General features: G+C 38.5%; 2 protein-coding genes across 3 annotated transcripts in view; one reads left to right on the forward strand and one right to left on the reverse strand.

Annotated features, from left to right (window-relative positions):
• Positions 1 to 17,403, reverse strand: part of Cert1 (ceramide transporter 1) — a 99,178-nt gene extending 81,775 nt beyond the window's left edge. Inside the window, exons 1-2 of one of the 2 annotated variants that reach the window (XM_075976268.1) lie at positions 16,887 to 17,403; positions 10,865 to 10,999 (exon numbers count right to left, since the gene is read on the reverse strand). In XM_075976268.1, the coding sequence (XP_075832383.1) occupies positions 10,865 to 10,999; positions 16,887 to 16,982 (231 nt within the window). In that variant the 5' untranslated portion in view covers positions 16,983 to 17,403. The remainder of the gene's footprint in view (positions 1 to 10,864; positions 11,000 to 16,886) is intronic. The other variant, XM_075976269.1, reaches the window with a different exon arrangement.
• Positions 17,404 to 17,631: 228 nt separating this feature from the next.
• Polk (DNA polymerase kappa) overlaps positions 17,632 to 20,788 on the forward strand; it is a 60,966-nt gene continuing 57,809 nt past the window's right edge. The window contains exon 1 of the mRNA XM_075976270.1: positions 17,632 to 17,823. The gene's annotated coding sequence lies outside the window, so the exon portion shown is untranslated. The remainder of the gene's footprint in view (positions 17,824 to 20,788) is intronic.

Consider the following 20,788-nt stretch of genomic DNA (forward strand, 5'->3'; position numbering starts at 1 on the left):
TAATGTCTTTCAAAAAGTGCTAGGAAACATTTCCCATTTATGGCCCATTATTGGGTGTGTGTCTGCAGGCCAGAAGAGGGCATCAAACCTCATTACAGATGGTTGTGAGCCACCATGTGGTTGCTGGGGATTGAACTCCTGACCTTTGGAAGAGCAGGCAATGCTCTTAACCACTGAGCCATCTCTCCAGCCTTATGGCCCATTATTGGGATAAAACCTTATGAATTATTAATTTAAAACCTTAGATGATGACAAGGACCTAAATAGTCCCAGGGAGTTATCAGCTGAAGCTGAGAGAAAATTGGCTTTGATTGCAGAGAAATTACAGAAGGAGCATGTGAATTGTGTGGATTCGAATCTTTATTTCTTTCCTGTACCGATCTTTACTTATTCACACATTTGATAAAGTCACAGTTAGGAGCAAACTTATTATTATGACACAGTAACTGTACAGAATCAAATCACCATTAAATCAGAACAAAGAGCAACTATAACTGCTTAATACTTGCATAAGCACACGCACATGCATTCAACTACTGGTGCTAAATTCAGATAAAAGGTTTCTGTCAGGTCCTGGGGAGAAGGGATAAATACTCACTGAAAGACACTGGGATGATCAATGCATCTCCCTGCTCCACCAACAACTGAGAATACATGAAACATTGGAGGAGTTAGTTGTCTCCTTGGCACAGAACTGAGTAGGCAACGAGATAAAATTTTAAAAAAGGGTTAAGTTCTCCATGGGTTTAGTTTCAACACCACAATAGGATAGCAAGCAGGAAAAAAAGAAAAGAAAAATTCTGCTATATAAACTCTAGCCAAAAAGGGGGGGGGGAGGGGAAGATTTAAAACATGATCTCTATTTACCATAAAGAAACCAGAATGGCCAGGCCTATATCATCTGCTTGCGATCTTATGCAAACTCTGTCTTTTCTCTATGTAAGATCTGGAGAGAAACGTTTTAAGGATCAAGAGAGTCACAAAAGCCACATCCCGACCATATTGGTATGGGGCAAGACTTCACTTTCTGACTCACACATCAACTTACAGTTCTGAAAGTTCTGAGGAAATGGTACAAGCATGATCCACTACCTTTAGCCCTCCAGCAAGGCCTCATCAATCTGTAGTGGGAAAATAGTGCCAAACAAGTAAGACTATGAAGGAGTTGTACTCAAAACCACAACTCCATTTTGCTACAAGGGTTAAAAAGAAATTTAGTTATTTTTTAAGTAAGATGTTTTGTGTGCACTTCCAATGACTCTATCAAAAACACTGATGGCATCAATCCAGAGAGCACAGCCCATGAACACAGAAAGGCCAGTTAAGATAAAAACTGCTTTGAGTCAGATGAGTCAGTGTCATGGTATTTTGCAGGGAGGAGGGATCCCTTGGTACAAACTTCGTGTCTCTAATGATAAAGCAAGGTGAGGACGGGGCACTTAGATCAGCTAGTGCTCACATTATCACAGGATTGTTACCAAGAGCACTCCTAAAGACCCCTTAGGAGAACTCAGGGCCAACCAGCCTCCAAGTGACCTACAGAACTGAAGGGTAGTCCAAATCTTAACAACAGTCTGATCATATTACCCTACAAACATTCCCCTACAGGAATTTTACTGCAGAGGGATGATATTATCTTAGAATGGATCTTTTTTTCCCTGAGACAGGGTTTCTCTGTAGCTTTGGAGCCTATTCTGTACCTAGCTCTTGTAGAACAGGCTGGCCTTGAACTCACAGAGATCCATCTGCCTCTATCTCCCTAGTGCTGGGATTAAAGGTGTGTGCCACCACTCAGTTAGAATGGATCTTTTTACTACACAAACCAAATGAAAAATTTAAAAAAATGTGGAAAAGGTCTCTGAGTTAATTCTAAAAGGAAAATTGAACTTCATCAATTATCAAGAATAGACACAGCAGAATTATAGTATTTTTTAATAATGATGATATTGTCAAATTATGGGGGAAAAGTGAACCCTGACAAAGAGTTTGTAGTAATTTTTTTTGAAGAAATTAACAACTATTCCAAAAGCAAGAGAATTCAACTTATAAAGAGAACTAACTGAATCTTTCCTCACATTGTACAGGACACACCGATAACTGGAGCCTCTACAGTCTATACTGATATAAATAAATCAGGAAAGGCGAGTTACAAATTACAAAACGTAATACAAATAAATCAGAAAATGCAAGTTACAAATCAGAAAATTTAAGTAAAGTGGATCAAAGTCCTTATGATTCTGCCCAAAAGGAAGAATTATATGCTATTCTCATGGTACTAAGGGATTTTTTAAAAAATATTTTATTTATTATGTATACAATGTTCTGTCTGTGTGTATTCCTGAAGGCCAGAATAGGGCGCCAGACCTCATTACAGATGGTTGTGAGCCACCATGTGGTTGCTGGGAATTGAACTCAGGACCTTTGGAAGAGCAGGCCACTCTTAACCACTGAGCCATCTCTCCAGCCCCAGTACTAAGGGATTTTAAAGAACTTTTCCACATAGTTACAGATTCGCAATATGCAGAAAGAATTGCTTTGCATAATGAAACTGCCGAATTTATAACAGATGACACAGAATTGACTTTATTATTTATTCAATTATAAGATATAATCAGGAAAAGGAATCATCCCATATACATAACACATCTGATCCCAAACAGGTCTGCCAGGTCTTTTAGCACAAGGTAATATAGAAATTGATCAATTATTGATTGCAAATGTGTTGAAGGCCTCAGGATTTCATTGAAAAAAATCATGTCAACAGCAAAGGTTTAAAATAGAAAGACTTTGCCATCACATGGCAACAAGCCAAAGATATTATAAGGAAATGTCCTACTTTTCTTTATACACCTGTACACCACTACCTGCAGGGAGTAACCCAAACGGCACTCAAAGGAATGAAATCTGGATGTGTTCCATTTTATAGAATTTAGAAAATTAAAATATGTACACCACATAATTGATACCTCCTATTCAGGTTTACAATGGGCAACTGCTCTGAGCTTGAAAAAGGCTGATTCAGTAATCACACACTTGATAGAAGTTATGGCCATTATGGGTATACCTGCACAAATAAAGACAGACAGTGCTGCAGCATATATCTCTAAAAAAATGAAATAGTCTTTTGCTCATTATAATATAAAACACATTACCTGTATTCTATACAATCCTATAGGGCAGGCAGTTATAGAAAGATCAAATTGAACTCTAAAGGATACGTTAACAGAAAAAAATGATAAATACCCCCAGAAAAAGACAGCATAATGCTTTATTAACTTTGAATTTTCTAAATGCTAATGAGAAAGGAACAACAGCTCTGGAGAGACACTGGATAGTAGGAAAAAAAACTACAGATTAAACCAGCCAATATACTTTAAAGATGTGCTGACCTCAGAATAAAAACCAGGACATGTGTACATTGGGCAAAGAATGAACATTCAAAAAAAGAGTTGATGAGCTGGAGGGATGGCTCAGAGGTTAAGACCACTGACTGACTGTTCTTGTGGAGGTGCTGAGTTCAATTTCCAGCACCCACATGGTGGCTCACAACCACTTGTAATGAGATCTGGTCCCTTCTTTTGGCTTGCAGGCATACATGCAGGAGGAGCACTGTATACATAGTAAATAAATAAATCTTTAAAAAAAAGAAAAAGAAAAGAAAAAGAGTTGATAACCCATTCAAAACAGAGAGGTTGAGCTGGTGCCTACCTGTAGTCTTCACCCCTACTGACTAGTGTTCATGGTACTGGAAGGTACTCTGCATGCTGCAGAACCCAGCTACAAAGCCTTTGATTTATAATGGTGACCCGCCTGCAGGATACACTGGTGCAATAGTGGCACAAAAGTGGTGGGAATAACCAACAACTACCTAATTGGATTTAAGCTCACTCCAGGAGGTAGGCATTAGATGTAAGAAAAAAACAAAACAAACAAACCAAAAACTACTGTTCTGCCAAAGCAATGTAGCAATAAAATGACTCTTAACAACATTCTGCTACATTCTTAGATCAGTATCTCATTCAACTATCATCAGAGAGGCTTTCTTCTTCAGTAGATGGGAACAAATACAGAGACCCACACCTGACCTTGGAACACAGTTCTAAATGGGAACTGTCTCTATCAAATCCCTCCCTTCTCAGGGCTCAGGAAACCCAGATGAAGAGAAGAAATGATCCTAAGAGTCAGAGGGGATGGAGAAACACCAAGGAAACAGTGTCTTCTAGATAAAGCAGGACTGATGCACACATAAACTCCCAGAGACAGTGGCAGCCTGCCCAGGGCCTGCAACTGTCTAAGACAGACTAGGTTCAAGTACTGAGAAGGAACACTAGTGCACATCCTAAACCCACAAGTTATCTCCAATAAGTCTTACTGGGTATAAGAACCACACCTAAGGTCAGGTGCCATGTTCAGCAGCAGATGGCCAACACAAAACAAACCCAGGGATGGTTTTAGATTTTTTTTTTCCATAATGATTTGTCTGGGCATATTTTTACTGTATAGAACTTTTGCTTACATAGTATGGTTACCAATTTTTGTGTGTATATAGGATTTCTGGGTGTATCTCTGTGTTTTTTATGCTTTTCCTTTGGCTATTTAGTTGTGGGATTTTTTTTAATCTTTGTTTTTATCTTATTTAATTTTATTTATTCATCTATTTTAGATACTTTTTGTTTTCTGATGAAAAAGAGAAAGGGTGATGGGTAAGGATCTGGGAAGAGCTGGAGGAGGAAAAACCGTAATCAGAATTCAGTGCATAGAAAATAATCTATTTTCAAACAAAAACAAAACCAAAAAGGAAAAAAAATTGAGATCAACCTACTCTAAATGTAGTACTTTTAAACTTATTTTCATGGTTCTCAATTTTCAGCATTTACTTTCCTTGTTTTATCTTTTTAAATCTCTTCATCAGCCTGTTCAGTTTTCAAATAGAAAAACTTGCAACGTTACTAACTTGCATGTAGGCATACATGTCAGGGTACGATGTGGAGGTCAAAGGACTATGTGAAGCTGGGTTTTCTACTTCCACATTTACTTGGGTTCTAGGGAGCAAAAATGACTCAAGTCATTAGACTTTTGAAGTCAACGCCTTTACTCCTTTACCTGCTGAGCCGTCTTGCTGGCCCCGACCTCTTTAATTTTGCCCAAATCTGGGACCAGGGGTAGGTTGATCCCGAATTTCCTGAAAAACCGCCACACTGCTTTCCAAAGTGGTTGCACAATTTTGCATTCCCACCAGCAATGGATGAGTGTACCCCATTCTCCACAACCTCTCCAGCAAATGCTATCATTGGTGTTTTTGATTTTCGCCATTCTGACAGGTGTAAGATGGTATCTTAAAGTTGTCTTGATTTGCATTTCCCTGATCGCTAAGGAAGTTGAGCATGACCTTAAGTGTCTTTTGGCCATTTGAAGTTCTTCTGTTGAGAATTCTCTGTTCAGCTCAGTGCCCCATTTTATAATTGGGTTGATTAGCCTTTTACGGTCTAGTTTCTTGAGTTCTTTATATATTTTGGAGATCAGACCTTTGTCAGTTGCGGGGTTGGTGAAGATCTTCTCCCAGTTAGTGGGTTGCCTTTTTGTCTTAGTGACAGTGTCTTTTGCTTTACAGAAGCTTCTCAGTCTCAGGAGGTCCCATTTATTCAATGATGCCCTTAGTGTCTGTGCTGCTGGGGTTATACATGTCCTGTGTCCATGTGCTGTAGACTTCCCACACACTGAGACAATGGGGATGTTCTATCGGGAACTCACCAAGGCCAGCTGGCCCGGGTCTGAAAAAGCATGGGATAAAACCGGACTTGCTGAACATAGTGGACAATGAGGACTACAGAGAACTCAAGAACAATGGCAATGGGTTTCTGATCCTACTGCACGTACTGGCTTTGTTGGAGCCTAGGCAGTTTGGATGCTCACCTTACTAGACCTGGATGGAGGTGGGTGGTCCTTGGACTTCCCACAGGGCAGGGAACCCTGATTGCTCTTTGCGCTGATGAGGGAGGGGGATTTGACCAGGGGAGGGGGAGGGAAATGGGAGGCGGTGGTGGGGAGGAGGCAGAAATCTTTAATAAATAATTAATAATAATAAAAAAATTTGCCCAAATCTTTCAACTTCTCTGATAATTCCTACTGAACTGAGAGCTACTTGGCTTTAATGTTATTTTTATTTCCAGCAGCAAGCAATTTCACTACCTCTCAGGTTTCTTTCTGAAAAAAAAATAATAAAACATGAAATTACTGAATATGTGTTCTTATAACCAATCTCTGATTTAAAAAAAAAAAAAGAAATCCCATTCACTTGGTAAAGTTCTAAAGGTTAGCCAGGCGGCGGTGGAGCACACCTTTAATCCCAGCACTCGGGAGGCAGAGGCAGGAGGATCTCTGTGAATTCAAGGCCAGCCTGGTCTACAAAGGGACTTCCAGGACAGGCTACAAAGCTACAGAGAAATCCTGTCTCGAAAAACCAAAGTTCTAAAGGTTATTTAGTACATGAGTGAAATGTACAAAATGAGACCTAAAATTACAAATATACTAGTTCTTAAGGTATTTATTATTGGCTTAATCACATTAAGAATCTCTGTATTTTACAAAACATCTTCTAATTTTAGTAAATGCAACAAAAACTCCTAAAAGAATGAATAACTCCTCACATCTTTCCTCTTCACAAACATTACTAGCAGTTTAAAGAATTAGTAAACTATTACCAAAGTAATTTTAAATATGATAAAAAGAAGGCTTAGACATGCCAAATGTACATAAGAGAGTAAAAAAAAATTGAAAAACACTTTATAATATGTACTAAAACTACCAATTTCAAGGCAAAATGAGTAATGGTATTAAAATGCATGGTAGGTTAACTGAGAAAATAATAAGCTACATTTCCTGTCTTTCTTGAATATAAAATAATTTCAACCAGTAGTCAAAATTCAAATATCAAATCTACATGAAAGTGAAGCTACCCATATAGCAAGATATAAAGTAAGAGCACCTAGTGCAAAAGTATAAAATTTATAGAAGATTTTTAAAAGGCTATAAAAGAAGCAACATGAAGAAAATATTCCCAACAAGTAAAACAAACATCTGGTTATACAGAACTTTTACAAGTCAGCAGTGGGTGAGGGGAGTGGCGGGGAAGATGTATAAGAAACTGTAAGAAGGGGCCAGAGAGATGGCTAGTGGTCAAGAGCACCAACTGCTCTTGCAGGCGACCCAGGTCCAGTTTCCTGCACCCACATACATAGTGGCTCACAACTGTAATTCAAAAGCAGGGGATGCTACACCTTCTTGTCTCCACAGGCACCAGGTACACACATGGTGTAGGCAAAATTCTTATACATAAAAAATAAAATATTATAGAAAAGAAATTCAAAGAATATAAATGATTTAGAAGATATAAGGTCATAAAACCTAATGAATAAAATAAGAAATTTAGAATAGTAAGTCACCTTTTTCATCTAAAAGTTTGACAAGTATTTTAACATTTTCCCAAACCCAACTTCTTTGATACTTAGTATAAAAGCAACACTCCATTTTTTTTTTAAACTCTTGGCGTGTTTTGTTTTGTTTTTGAGACTTGTTTTGAGCCTCGGCTAGCCTGGAACTCGTCATTAGCCCAGAAAAGCCTCAAATTCAGTGATATTCCTCCCTTAGTCAAGCTTCCACAAGCTTTCTTGAAAGAGTACCACAGGAAGCAGTAGACTCTTTTGCATTAAGAGAAAACAAGAACATTACAGTAAGTTTAATAAGGTGTAAATAAAAATGAAGACTATAAAACATGCTTGTGTAAGCACACTAAGTCTCAGGAAGAACACTAAAACATACCTTTGGGTGTTTCATGAATGCAGGAATAAGAAAAAAGATAAGCATTTACTCTGTAACTTTTAAATAACATGTTTGGTTACTTTTTAAAAAGAATTTCAAATAAAAAAAAGTTTAGGAACTCCATAAACTATGTTTGTTTGTGCATGTGCATTGTGTGTGTGTTTAAAACAGGGTCTTGTTCTGTGGTCAAGCTGGACACACAGTTAAGGATACTTCTTGCATTAACACTAAGCACTTGGATTACAGGTTGGTACCACCATGCCTAGCAAAGATTTGCTTGATTACAACAAACCTATAATGTTTTATACAATGGGATGAGTCTTAATCAAGTAATTATTAAGCTTTATGAATTGAGAAATTCAACTTTCTCCACGTATTCTATAATACACAAAGTGAAGGGGTACTATTCATTTAATCTGTCTACCTTAGAAGTAAAACACTGTTTCTTTAAATCATTTCACCTAGGTATCACAAAGCCAAAGAACAAGATTTTTATATTGATGACTCACCAAAAATAGAATTGGAATGGATTAGGGTAATAATGGATTAGGTTCCACAACAAGGTAAAAAGCTCATACACAAATCTATCAACAAATAAATGTTAAAATCATTCCAGTAGAAGCACAACTCTTAGACATGCCTAATGTCTCAGGTTTGTGATCTTAGCTATTCAAAGCCTGATGCAGGATGATTCCAAGTTGAAAGCCTGCCAGGGTATCTTACTGAGACCCTGTTATGAAATAAAAATGTAAGGGGTCTCGGAAAACAGTTCAATGATAAAGCACTTAAAGATCTGGGCTCATTTCGCAATATCACACATACACACACACAAATCAATTTCATAACAACACCATGTCAATAAATTCAATGTCAATATTTACTCCATTTTCAGAGAGGAAGTGATAGAGGCAATTACCCATATTAAGTCTAAAAATAAAGTATACTTATTTAACAAAGAACATTAGTGTGTTTTTTTAAAAATCAAGTATCTGTAAATTTCATGCTGAAAAGTTCATTGTATTAATTTCTGTTGTGAAACTTCCTTGAAATACGTGCTAAAAGACTATGAAGCCAGAAACTAAAAGTCAAAACCAATCACAGAATAAATGCATTTTTTCCTGTATCTACTCACTATATCTAAAGATCAGCTTTACTAATTTCTACCTTTTTTACTATTGCTTAGCCCACATCTAAATCTCTTATTCGAGTATTCAAACTGCTTTAGTTTCCTACCAACTCCTTTGATTATGTACATACTGAAAGTTTTGTATACAAATACAACTGTAACAAAAATATCTGCAGTGAACAATGTTTCCCTCCCACCAGAAAAAATAAACGTGTTTATTAAAATTCCTTACCCAAATTACCCAAGTGTAGAGTTAGTAGAGTCTGTAGTTCAAAACAGGATAACTACATTTAAATCCACCATGGAAATACTATTACTTAGAAAACAATACAGATAAAATATAAATCTTCCCTATTTTTAATAATCAATACAGCAATTAATTTGCAAAAGAAGAGGAGCAGAAAAAGGTTATAGAGAGAAGCTTCAAGATTATAAAGAACATTTCCATTCACCATTCTGTCCACACAAACAATGACAAAAGGAAGACACAGTGTCAAAACTTATTTACCACATAACAATCAAAATAAACTGAGACTTTAATTCAAGATATTTCCTTAAAATTGTCTCTAGAAGGCATTGGTAGTTTTATATTAATACTTACAAACAATTCATGTTTTACTAATTTGATGTTCAATTAAGAGTCTATTTTCTAACTTGAACACACAAGAGAGTAATGTGTGTAACACACAAAAAAGATGAAAAAAATACAGCAAGATTTGTCTTATATGCAAAACATAAACAATATGTAAGTCAAATGTAGATAGTAACAGTAATTCCAAGAATACCTTTTACTTTTATAAGTAATTTTATCATAAGAAAATTTGACTTTCGAGTAGATCAATAAAATGAGAATTGCTTTTGTCTTAGCATATCTGTTTTTAGATTTTTAAACTACTGACTCCCTTAGCTAATTTCCATTTAACTATCCTGCCTTAGCAAATATGTTTCTTTTTTTAGCTTTTGATTAAGTATGTCTATGGCATGCTGACTGCACTCAACCAATAAGCCTTTTAATGTGTTATAATAACACACTTTGATTCCAATAATTGAGTTAGATGCTTAAAAAGACAATTGTTGGTTTCTAAATCTGTCTATACCAATTTACTTATTCTTACATAATGCAATTTATGTAACGTAATGTTAATTTATATTAACATTATTTAAGTCATGGACTACATACAGTAGGAAAAGAGAGTTGTGTCTATGCAAACATAGGATGGCTAAACAAAAGTGAAGTACTGTTTCAAAATTAAATGAAGGCGACACAGTTCAAATATATTCTAGGAAACCTGAAAATTCAGAAAGAGCTTATACCTAGTGTTTTTTAAGTATTTTCAAAAGTGCTTATTCCAGTCAGCAGTGGTGGCAAAAACGCCTTTAGTTCCAGCACTCAGGAGGCAGATGCAAGAGGATCTTTGTGAGTTTGAGGCCAACCTGGTCTACAGACTGAATTCCAGAACAGCCTGGACTACACAAAGAAACCCTGTCTTGAAATACAAAAACAAACAAAAAAGTATTTATTCCACTTTAGAGCAATTGAACTGCAGACCACACATTATGTAAAAAGTTAACAAAACAGAACTCTCAACTTCATAAGAAAATAATGGTATAAGATCTGTATGAAAAAGATAATAAATGAATATATTTTTGTTTTGATAAATAATTTAAGTAAGGATAGTTATTTTCCCAATTAAACTTTTTAAATAACCTATGGATTGTCCCAATCTCACCAGTTATGAAGTAACCTGTCACCTCTTTTTTCCTGAAATACTTAAATTGGTTTGAAAAGACAGCTGAGTAAAACCTTCATGCTTATAGTGTGCAGAAGTACACTCCTAGGCAAAGGGCAAGGATTTCACAGCTCTGTAACAAGCACCGAGAGCAGTTCTGATTAGCTATTGAGTAGGGAAAGGTACTTACTGTGATTACAGCCTTGCTAAGACAGATGGATCCCCTGCAGCCATATTCTGTCTCATCTTCAGATTTGTAGTAACTCAGGGTATTATTTTTCAAAACTACCCAACGATCTTGCCACCCATGAATATAGTTTGTCCACTAGGGATGAGAAGAAGAAAAAGAAAAAGTTAAAAAAAAATAAAGTCAGTATTTTAGAAATTGAGGCATTCCAAAATTTTAACACAAAACTTTGAAAAGCTCTAAAAATTACAATAAACAGTAAAAAAGATTAAGTGATAAAAAATAGAGATGCTTCTTGTATATAATGACGTTCAGTAATTTTAGCTTAATAGCTAAGAAATAAAAAATAAAACATTTTCTTCTACATTTATAAAATTCTGTCATGATCTTTGCATACTTTTAGCTTCCTTTCTTCATCATCATTTTTTTAAGATTTATTTTATTTATTGTGTTTACAGTGTTCCGCCTCCATGTATACCTGCAGGCCAGAAGACAGCATCAAATCTCATTACAGATGGTTGTGAGGCACTATGTGGTGCTGGGAATTGAACTCAGGTCCTCTATCAGAGCAGTCAATGCTCTTAACCTCTGCGTCATCTCTCCAACCCCTCTTCATCATCTTTATGACATTTAAACTGTTCTGATTCCTACATAAGGTAACATGCTCAACAAATCAGTTACATGTCTATCCCTCCTACACTAAATACTGCATGGGCTTCTGAAGAACTATAAAACCAATCACCAGCAAAATGCTACTCTGTACATTAGTCTCATGTGAAAATCGTATGATGGTCATAATTCCATCAAAGAAAAATCTACATCATTAATCTTTATTAAGTTCACAGTAATTTTAGCTTTTCCCCTAGAGAACTGATGACCGTATATTTAAAATGATTAAATCATTTACAAGTTTCCCTTAAATTATATTTTTCTGAGAAGCACTAATACAAATATAAAGTTGAATCATTTAGATTGTCCATCATAATTTCTGTGTTGCTAAGGTCCTGACAGAGTAAAGTTCCCAATCAAGAAACTGGCAATAGGTAGAAATCTAATTGATAGGAATACTTGATTTTTCATGTTATTTATGTCCGGTGTTTTAACATAACTATTCTAAAAACAATTTAAACTGGATTGTTACTCAATGCATTAGCTCAGGTTCTTTACTCACTGAGAAATTTTTAATGTTTCTATTTCCTGATTAAGCACATTTGAGACTAATTCTGCTTTTAAGTCTAATCTTCAGTATTATAAGCCATCTCTGGAAGCTCACCCATGTTGACGGTTTAACTCACTCTTCTAAGGGGTCTCTGGGCACTATTTCCTTATTTCTAACAGCTTCTGACTCAACCAGCACTTAGAAATTCACTTGAAACAAACGACAGTCCAAACAAAACTGAAATCACCTTCCCTATAAGGTATATTTCCTCCCTCCCTATGTTCCTGTTTTCTTGGTTGTATTACTACATCTGCAGTCATGGGGACTAAAGCTAGCTTAACACCAGATACATGAACAGAAGAGTAGAAATAGGACTAAACAGACCCAATTTTGGTACCTGTGCTGGGAGAGCTTGAACAGGTGACTTAACTTTTGTTTCTTTGTATGTTGTTTGAATGGTTGAATAAAATAGTGAAAATAACTGGCACAGTTACACAGGACACTCAATACCTGACTGTTTCTTTCCCCATAGCTTATTACCGTACCTTTCCCTGATATCAACTTTTAAATTTGCCCTGTCTTCCCAATTTTCAATGATTTCCATCAAATAATCAGTTTAATAGATTCTTAAGAAGTCTTACCCCTCTTAACCTACTTTTAAGAATAATCTTGAGTATACTTGTTAACTTATGGAGCATATTAATTAATGAGACTCCAGCCTTGAAACTTACATGAACAATTTCATATTCTCTATCACATTAAAGGGACAACTTAGCATTTTAAAACCTCTATAGATTAATCTTACCTTGATGCCCATTATTATCCTTTATTAGATAGTAATTGTGGCTATGTTGCTCTCTATGTGTTTATCAATCAAGTGTCTCTCTTAGAGTTATGATTACATAAACAAAGATTAGAACAATGCCTGGCTTGTCCTATTAACTCAAGTTTGATGTATAATATACATAGGTAAAGAAGCTTAAAAATCAACATCTCTCTCTAGATCCTTTCTAAAGTGAAAAGAGGACCTCTAGTGAGTGTGTTAATAATTTGTTATTTTCTTATAGTTGAACCAACAAATGGCATAAGCTTTAGGACTCAATAAATGTTTTATTTGCTATTATTAAACCAAGAAAGCACGGTTTTGCCTTTTCTCTACCCCTTCATTTTTTCCACTTATCTATTTAACACAGGCAATGTTGCATGTTAGATATTATTTAAAAAGTAAGATTCCTTCATGTTGCTAAGTTTAGCAACCACAAATTCAACAACAAAAATTAAGAGTCAGAACCAAGTTCCATACAAAATGATACAGGGATTCAAAGGAAAGAAATATTGAATATTTATGTAATCAAAGGCTTTATGGAAAGAATGGCATTTGGGATGGACTTAAAGAGTCAAGTCCCATGCCTATAATCCTAGCATTTCAAATCTCTGGAAGGTAAGTCATGAGTTAGAGACCAGTGTGGTCAATACAGCAAAGCTCTATCTCAAAAGAAAGAACCAAAGTGGTGGCCTACACCTTAAATACTAGCATTCAGAAGACAAGACAAGAGGCAGGAAAATCTCTGAGTTTGAGGCTAGCTTGGTCTAAGCAGCATTTTCTAGGCCAGCCAGAGATAAGATAGTGAGATCTTAAGCAATAAAGTAAGCAGACAGCACGTGCACGGTGACGAGAGACCCAGAAAAGCTGGCTAAGATTTCATTTATCCAGGCTTAGTTGCTTTCAAGTACCAAGGTGTGAGCCTTCCTCAACATGTGCCATCCTATTTGTCATAACTACATGGAATTACTACTTAACTAGGACTTTTGGAACACACATCGTTAAGAAATATGTCTCACAGGTATTTCTGATTACTATTTAAGAGGGAAAACGCTTTTGGACTGGCATGTTTTTAATTAAATTTCAATTTCCTAAATTCCAGACCCATCCCATTTTATGAAACAAGAAAGAAAATGGATAACTATTTGGACTTATCTATATAACTAAACAGGAGAAAAAGAACAGATGTTGAAAACTAACTCTTGTTTAAATTATCAGGTAAATTACGAAGGGTTCAAATTACAAAAGACACATACTTTAAGCTTAAAAACATGCATGATCCATAGTGTGAATGTATGTATTCAGTATAAAGTTCCTTTGATGAGGCTACAGTAGAACACTTGCCTAGCATGCATGATGCCACTGGGTTTGCTCTCTAGTAATGTCCAAAAGTAAACAAAGCACTTTGTAGAAAATATAAGCTAGCCATATGGCTCAGACTGTGAAGTGCTTGTTATGCATGCATGAAGACCTGAGTTTGATCCCTAACACCCACATAAGAATGCCAGGCACAGTGGTAGCATATTCCTAGGGCCAGAGAAGTTGAGACAAGAGGATTTTTGGGGCTTGCTGACCAACAAGTCTAGCTAAATTGCAAGCTCTGGGTTTACTTTGATACCCTGTCTCAAAAAAACAGGGTGGAGAAGGATTGAGAAAGACACCAATTTAGATTTCTGGCCTCCAGGCAGGTGTACTCATATGTACACACAAATACATATAAAAATAAAAGTTTCCATAAAACATATATATAACTATATATATGTATATATATTTGTTAACCATAACACATATATAACCATATATACATACATACATATATATATATATATATATATTTGTTTTTCAAGACAAGGTCTTATTATGCAGCTCTGTCTGTCCTAAAACTCATGGTATAGATCAGGCTGGCCTGGAATTCACAGTTATCCACAGGCCTCTGACTCCCAAGTGCTAGGATTAAAGGTGTGGACCACTACACTGAATAATCATATAACCATACATTCTTAAACTTCCAGAAAATTTTCTTTACAGCTGTTAATAAAATTTTTACTCATACATTGATTGTATACACACAGAACAATCAAAATGAAAACAATTCCCTTTTAATGGACATAATCAATATATTCCTATACATTTAAATGCAAGAGAGTTCTCCTTAAAAAAATGATTCTGGGAGACAGGGTCTTGCTATGAAGGTAGGTTAGTTGGCCTGGAACTTGCAATCCTCCTGCTCTGCCTCCTGGGTGCTAGGATTACATGAATATACAATTCTGCCTGCCTTCCAGGTTCAGATTCACATTATACTTCATATGCTAATCTGAATACAATAGATCACAAAGCATGAGCTCTTTTTTCATCCGTCATTCCAATCTCTCACTCTGCAAAAAATGATGATCAAGAAGTCAAAAGTAAGACGGGCGATGGTGGTGGCACTAGCCTTTAGTCCCAGCATTAAGGAGGCAGAGGCAGGAGGATCTCTGAGAGTTCATGGCCAACCTGGTCTATAGAGTGAGTTCCAGGACAGCCAGCGATACACAAAGAAATTCTGTCTCAAACAAACAAGAAACAAACAAACAAATCAAAAGTATAGCTTGTTTCATAAAACACTTGAACAACACACTGATACAGCAGTCTGCTTCTCATCTAATGACAAGTAATGAAACTCTCAGAATCAGGAGAGACAGCCCACTTCACAACCATTTGAAAATGCAAACTTATTATACAACGTGTTCAATACAGATTCTTAAATTATAAAGATACATTAATCTCAATAAACACTGGGGAGCTCACTCAACTGAAAGCATTATATTAAAATTTCAAGAATGATCACAGCATCAAACACAACATAATTTTCTACTATGTAAATAAAACTTAACACTTGGAAGCTTTGTATCTGACATACTGAAGTCTGGCCCAGGCCTTCTCTCTCCAGCTAAAGACACTGTAATAGCCTAATCTCAAACAATTCCAGAAATGATGTTCAAGAACACTGGCAGCAGAGTGATTTCTTAATGGCCAATAACACATGACTTGGTATCTTATGACCAGCTTGTTAAGGGACCAGCCCCAACTCTCCCCCTGGAAACACTGCTAGCTCTAAGCATTTCTTAAAGTTTAACAGGAAAGGACAGGGAAGTCAAAAGGGCTGAGACTTTCCACAACAAAAATGTAAAACACAAAATCCCTCATTTCCAGGCCTACAGATGCTATCTAGGCTTAAAAAAAAAAAACTTGAAAAGAAGCTTTTAAAAGTACTGGGTGTGTGTGTGTGTGTGTGACAGAAATGTCCTTCCTTAGTGCACAAATAGTGTATTATTAAATAATGCTCCTTTTCCTTAACTTTATAAAGGTTGGTCTTCACTCTGACACGTTCCAACTTACTATTAATATTTCTTATCCAAGCGTGACAATTCAATAGCTCTTTTCTGAACTTGGGTAAGGAGGGGTAAAGTACAAAGTGCTGCACACGCTTTCTACACTCAAGATCACTCACACTTCAAAGTTTACTATCTCAGATTTTAAGGCCAAACCCAGGCTTGCCTAAACCCGCTAGAGCTGCACACCACCCCACCCCGCCCCAAGCTATTCTGGTGGGGACCTCCGAAACAATATAGTTTGAAAGGTCCATGTAACCGCTCTCGCGTCCAGTACTTCAGACACGACGGTTGCCCAACCCAGATTCCTACACCCCAGACAGCTGCCTCCTTGGGTTCCAAGTAACCAGATGCACCTTGCCTTCCAAACTGGATCGCGGATTGTACACGCTTTCCAAGGTCCTCGGTCCTTGGAAAAGCTGACAAGTTCCTGGGGACTGGGGGTAATGAGGTGGGGGGGGGAGACAGTTCCAAACGTCTCCTATCCCACCGCTGGTCAGACACTCATTCCAGGCGGACCTTTCGGCCCCGCACCCCAGCACATTCCGCAGCCCCCGCCCCGGGACAGTGGGTGCCTCCAGTCCAGCCCCACCCCAGGTCCCGAGCGGCTCCCCTCGCCTCGCGGCAGGTGAGTCCCCGCAGCGGGTCCCCGGCCCCCCGCAGGCTGCTCACCTTGCTGAGGACCCCGCAGCGCTCTACAGGCGGCCCGGACTCCGTCTCCGGATCCTCCTCCGAGCCCGACGAGTTCCAGCTCTGGTTATCCGACATGGAGGCGCGACAGGCGAGCAGGAGACCGGCCCCCGCTCCGCGAGCTGCGCCAGTGCAGGCGCCCAGTCCCTGGGGTGAAGGGTCGGGGGATGGCACAGCCAAGAGTACCCGCTCCGGGGCGTGCAGGAACAGGAAGAGGGACGGAGCGCGCCCGCTGCGCCGCCGCCGCCGCGCCTGACACCGAGCGGACCGTGGAAGGAGGACGAGCGGCGAAGAAAGCCTGCCCTTCCAGCCGTCAGCCGCCGTGGCCGTGACCCCTGCGCTGCGCCCGGCGCCGCCACCTGAACTCGGCCCCCTGGGTGCCAACCTCAGTCAGGGAGGGAGGAGGGGAGGAAGACGGGAAGAGCCAAGCCAACGGCGGAGACCCAGGTCCGCTCACACCTCCGCTACCGCCGCCATCTTCCTGCCGGGCCCACTATTTACCCTCCCTCCCCTCGCCGCTCCCTCCCCTCCGTCCTCCCATCCTCCCTCCACCCCGCCCCGGGCCCCTCCCGGCGGCTCACGACGCTCCCTACCTCCGGCCCTCCCGCGTGACGACGGGTAGGGAAGGAGGCGGAGCGGGGAGAGGGGAGAGCTTGACAGGGAAGCCGCTGCGCTGCATTCTGGGAAGGCGGCCTCTCGGTCAGCCGCGCAGCCTCCTGGGAGTTGTAGTCGCAATCCTAGGCAACTGGTGGGTGTCCCGGGGCGCGAGGAAGGCTGGTTTCCTGGGGGAGCCTTCTGAGGGCCAGTGGTCTTCTTTTGACAGTTGTGTGGCCCTTCCGTCCAGCCGGGCTTCTGATTCCGCCTTGCTTGTTTATGACGATCCCTCGATCCCTACTAACCAGGACGTGAGAACCCTCAGGTGAGGATGTCGGGTTGTGCGCAGCTGCTTTCCGGAAAGCCCGGGAACATCTTTGCGACTTGCCTGGGCAAGGATGTCAGGGGTTCAGCCGCTTCACTATGGGCTGGAGGTTGTGACATCTCCAGTCACAAACTGGAGGTTTTTCCTCTCGAAAGCCGCCACTGCTAATCCCGAAGGACTGCTGTCTATGTCTTTAGTAATTAGACTTAATACTTGAGGCTTACTGCTGTTGAGGGAAGAATTCCTTCAGACTATTTTCATAAGCGTTTCACATTGTTAAATTTATAGAATTTAACCGGGCGGTGGTGGCGCACGCCTTTAATCCCAGAACTCGGGAGGCAGAGACAGGAGGATCTCTGTGAGTTCGAGGCCCGCCTGGTCTACAAGAGCTAGTTCCAGGACAGACAGAGCTACACAGGGAAACCCTGTCTCGAAAAATAAAACAAATAACCAAAAAAATTATAGAATTTTTATAACGTTGAAAAAGGTTTTTATAAAAAGTGAAATAAATCAGATTATATCCTTAAGTTTTCTCTTAGGTGTGAACCAGCGTCTTTCCGAAACTCCATCAAGGTCTGTTATCCTCCCCTAATACAGGAAAGGCTGGAGAGAAAATTTCTATCATAAAGGTTGAAACGCAAGTTTTATTGACCGATAAGGAATTAGGCAATAGGTGGCTATCAATTTCCTGATAATTCCTAACTTTAAAATTCCTTATTAAAGTGTAGAAAGAATTTCTGTTTGCTACCCAGTTGGGAAAGTAAGAGGACATTTGAGTGTGGGGATTAAGGCACAATGGCAAGTCTACTGACAGGAAGTGGCTCTGAGAAGTACTTGTGACAGCGTTCATTTCTGTAGATTCTAAATCTGCTGTCTGTCAGTTACAAATCAGTTTCCTTTGAAAATAATGGCAGTGCACCATTGAAAGACATTCAAACGAATAAAACCTTAAGAGGTAAAGCTTTTAAGAATGTCTTGTCAAACGTGTGGTGGTGGCCCACGTCTTTAATCCCAAAACATAGGATGCAAAGGCAGGAGGATCTCTGTGAGTTCGTAGGCCAGCCTGGTCTACAAAGAGAGTTCCAGGACAGCCAAGGCTGTTACACAGAGAAACTCCTGTCTCAGAAAAAGAAAAAGAAAATATAAATAAATAAAGAAAGAAAACCTTGTCAAGCTGTTAAAACATAATCCAAGGTTATCATTCAACACACACAGAGCTACTTTGTGAATTGCCAAGAGTATGCATTTAGAATGGTTTGCTTTGCTTCGTGAATCTAATGTGGTTGAGACTTTCTAATTCTTGTACTAGACTGTAGAATTATTGCTCTTAAGTAAAATGGTTGTGAATATTGAGAAATTCACTTCACAATGCAATTTAGAGTCCTAGAAATAGTGTTACATTTAATTCTGGAATTAAACCATCTATTGTATTTTCGGCCTCACCTAGGTTTGAATAATTGTGACCACCAACACCTAGCTCCCACCTACTCAGTTGAAAATTGCTTCATTATATTTAGTATTAATGTATGAGACATTGCCTCGCTACATTGGTCCATTGTACTAAAGGCTAAAATAGTTTAAGTGCAGAAGATTTTTGTATACCGACTAGAGTGACACCTTAGAGATTTGTGATTTCCATTATTACAGTTGGAGGAAGGAAATAGCGGCACAAGGATGACGTACTTTATTTATTTCATAATAAATATAGATGATAGTGTCGTCGTTGTGTGTCTTACAGAGGGCTTCTCTGATCCTTGTGTAGTGTTCTTTATTTTTATTGGCTTCATTTTTAGACCCGTATACCATGGAATTTATTTTAAAATACAGAATAGGGTAGGAAATTAATTATTGTTGGGTTTTGTTTGTTTGTTTTGCAAATGGGCATTTATTTGGGCCCAGCATGTTATTGAACAGTCTATTCTTACTCTTGTACAAATATGCTACTTTTATGGTATATAAAAATCCCAATATATAGTCCTGCTACTGGACAGCATTCTTTTTCATTGATATATTTATATCTATACCAGTATTTTACTGATTTAATTAACTGTTTAGTTTTCATATACACTTAATAAATTTTTATGACATTCTTTTTCATTTGGATGCTTTTCATATCTTCTCTTCCAAATGAATATGAGGGTAGCTTGTTGAACTGATTAAAAAAAATTGTGGTTTGATTTGGGGCTAGGAAGATGACTCCGTCAGTGAAGTTCCTGATGTTTAAGCATGAAGTTTTGAGTTCAGATCCCTAATATCCTCGTAAAAGCCTGGCAAGGCGGTACACATAGTAATTCCAGAGCCGTCTGACTAGAGACATATAGAACCCAAGAGCTTACTAGCCTGCCAGCCCAGCTGAAATGGGTTCCCAGGTTCTGAGAGAGACCGTCCTTGTCCTAAAACAAGGTGGAAAGCAATTAAAGAAAATACTCAAAGTTAACCCCTAGCTTACACATTCTCTCTCTCTCTCTCTCTCTCTCTCTCTCTCTCTCTTTCTTTCTCTCTCTCTCTTTCTCTCTCTTTCTCGCATGCACTCACGCACACACGTACATATATATGAAATAACGAAGTATGAAGATTTGAATTATAAAGCAATTACACCCTTACAGTATTATTTACATTAGCCAGACACCTTAAGTATGCGATCTGACTTTTATCTTAAAAGTCATGTAAGTGGAACATTGCTGGTCCTATTGTCCCATAAAGAATAATGAACTTAAGCACGGGGAGGCTGAGTCACTTACCCAATGTCTCATGGCTGCTAAGTGGCAGAGTTAAGATTAGAACCCAAGTCTCATTCACTTCCAAGCACCTTTTTCTGTGCTTTTTAATATATCACTGGGAGACAATGGATAAAAAAATGTATTCTATAGATAGGTGCATCCAAGCCACTGTATGAAAATGTGTTCTGTAGATTAGAAATCCAAGGCACTATATGTGTGTGTTCTATAGATAAGACAGCAAAGCT

The sequence above is a fragment of the Microtus pennsylvanicus genome, chromosome 6 (genome assembly GCF_037038515.1).
Source record: "Microtus pennsylvanicus isolate mMicPen1 chromosome 6, mMicPen1.hap1, whole genome shotgun sequence".
NCBI classification, from domain to species: Eukaryota; Metazoa; Chordata; class Mammalia; order Rodentia; family Cricetidae; genus Microtus; species Microtus pennsylvanicus.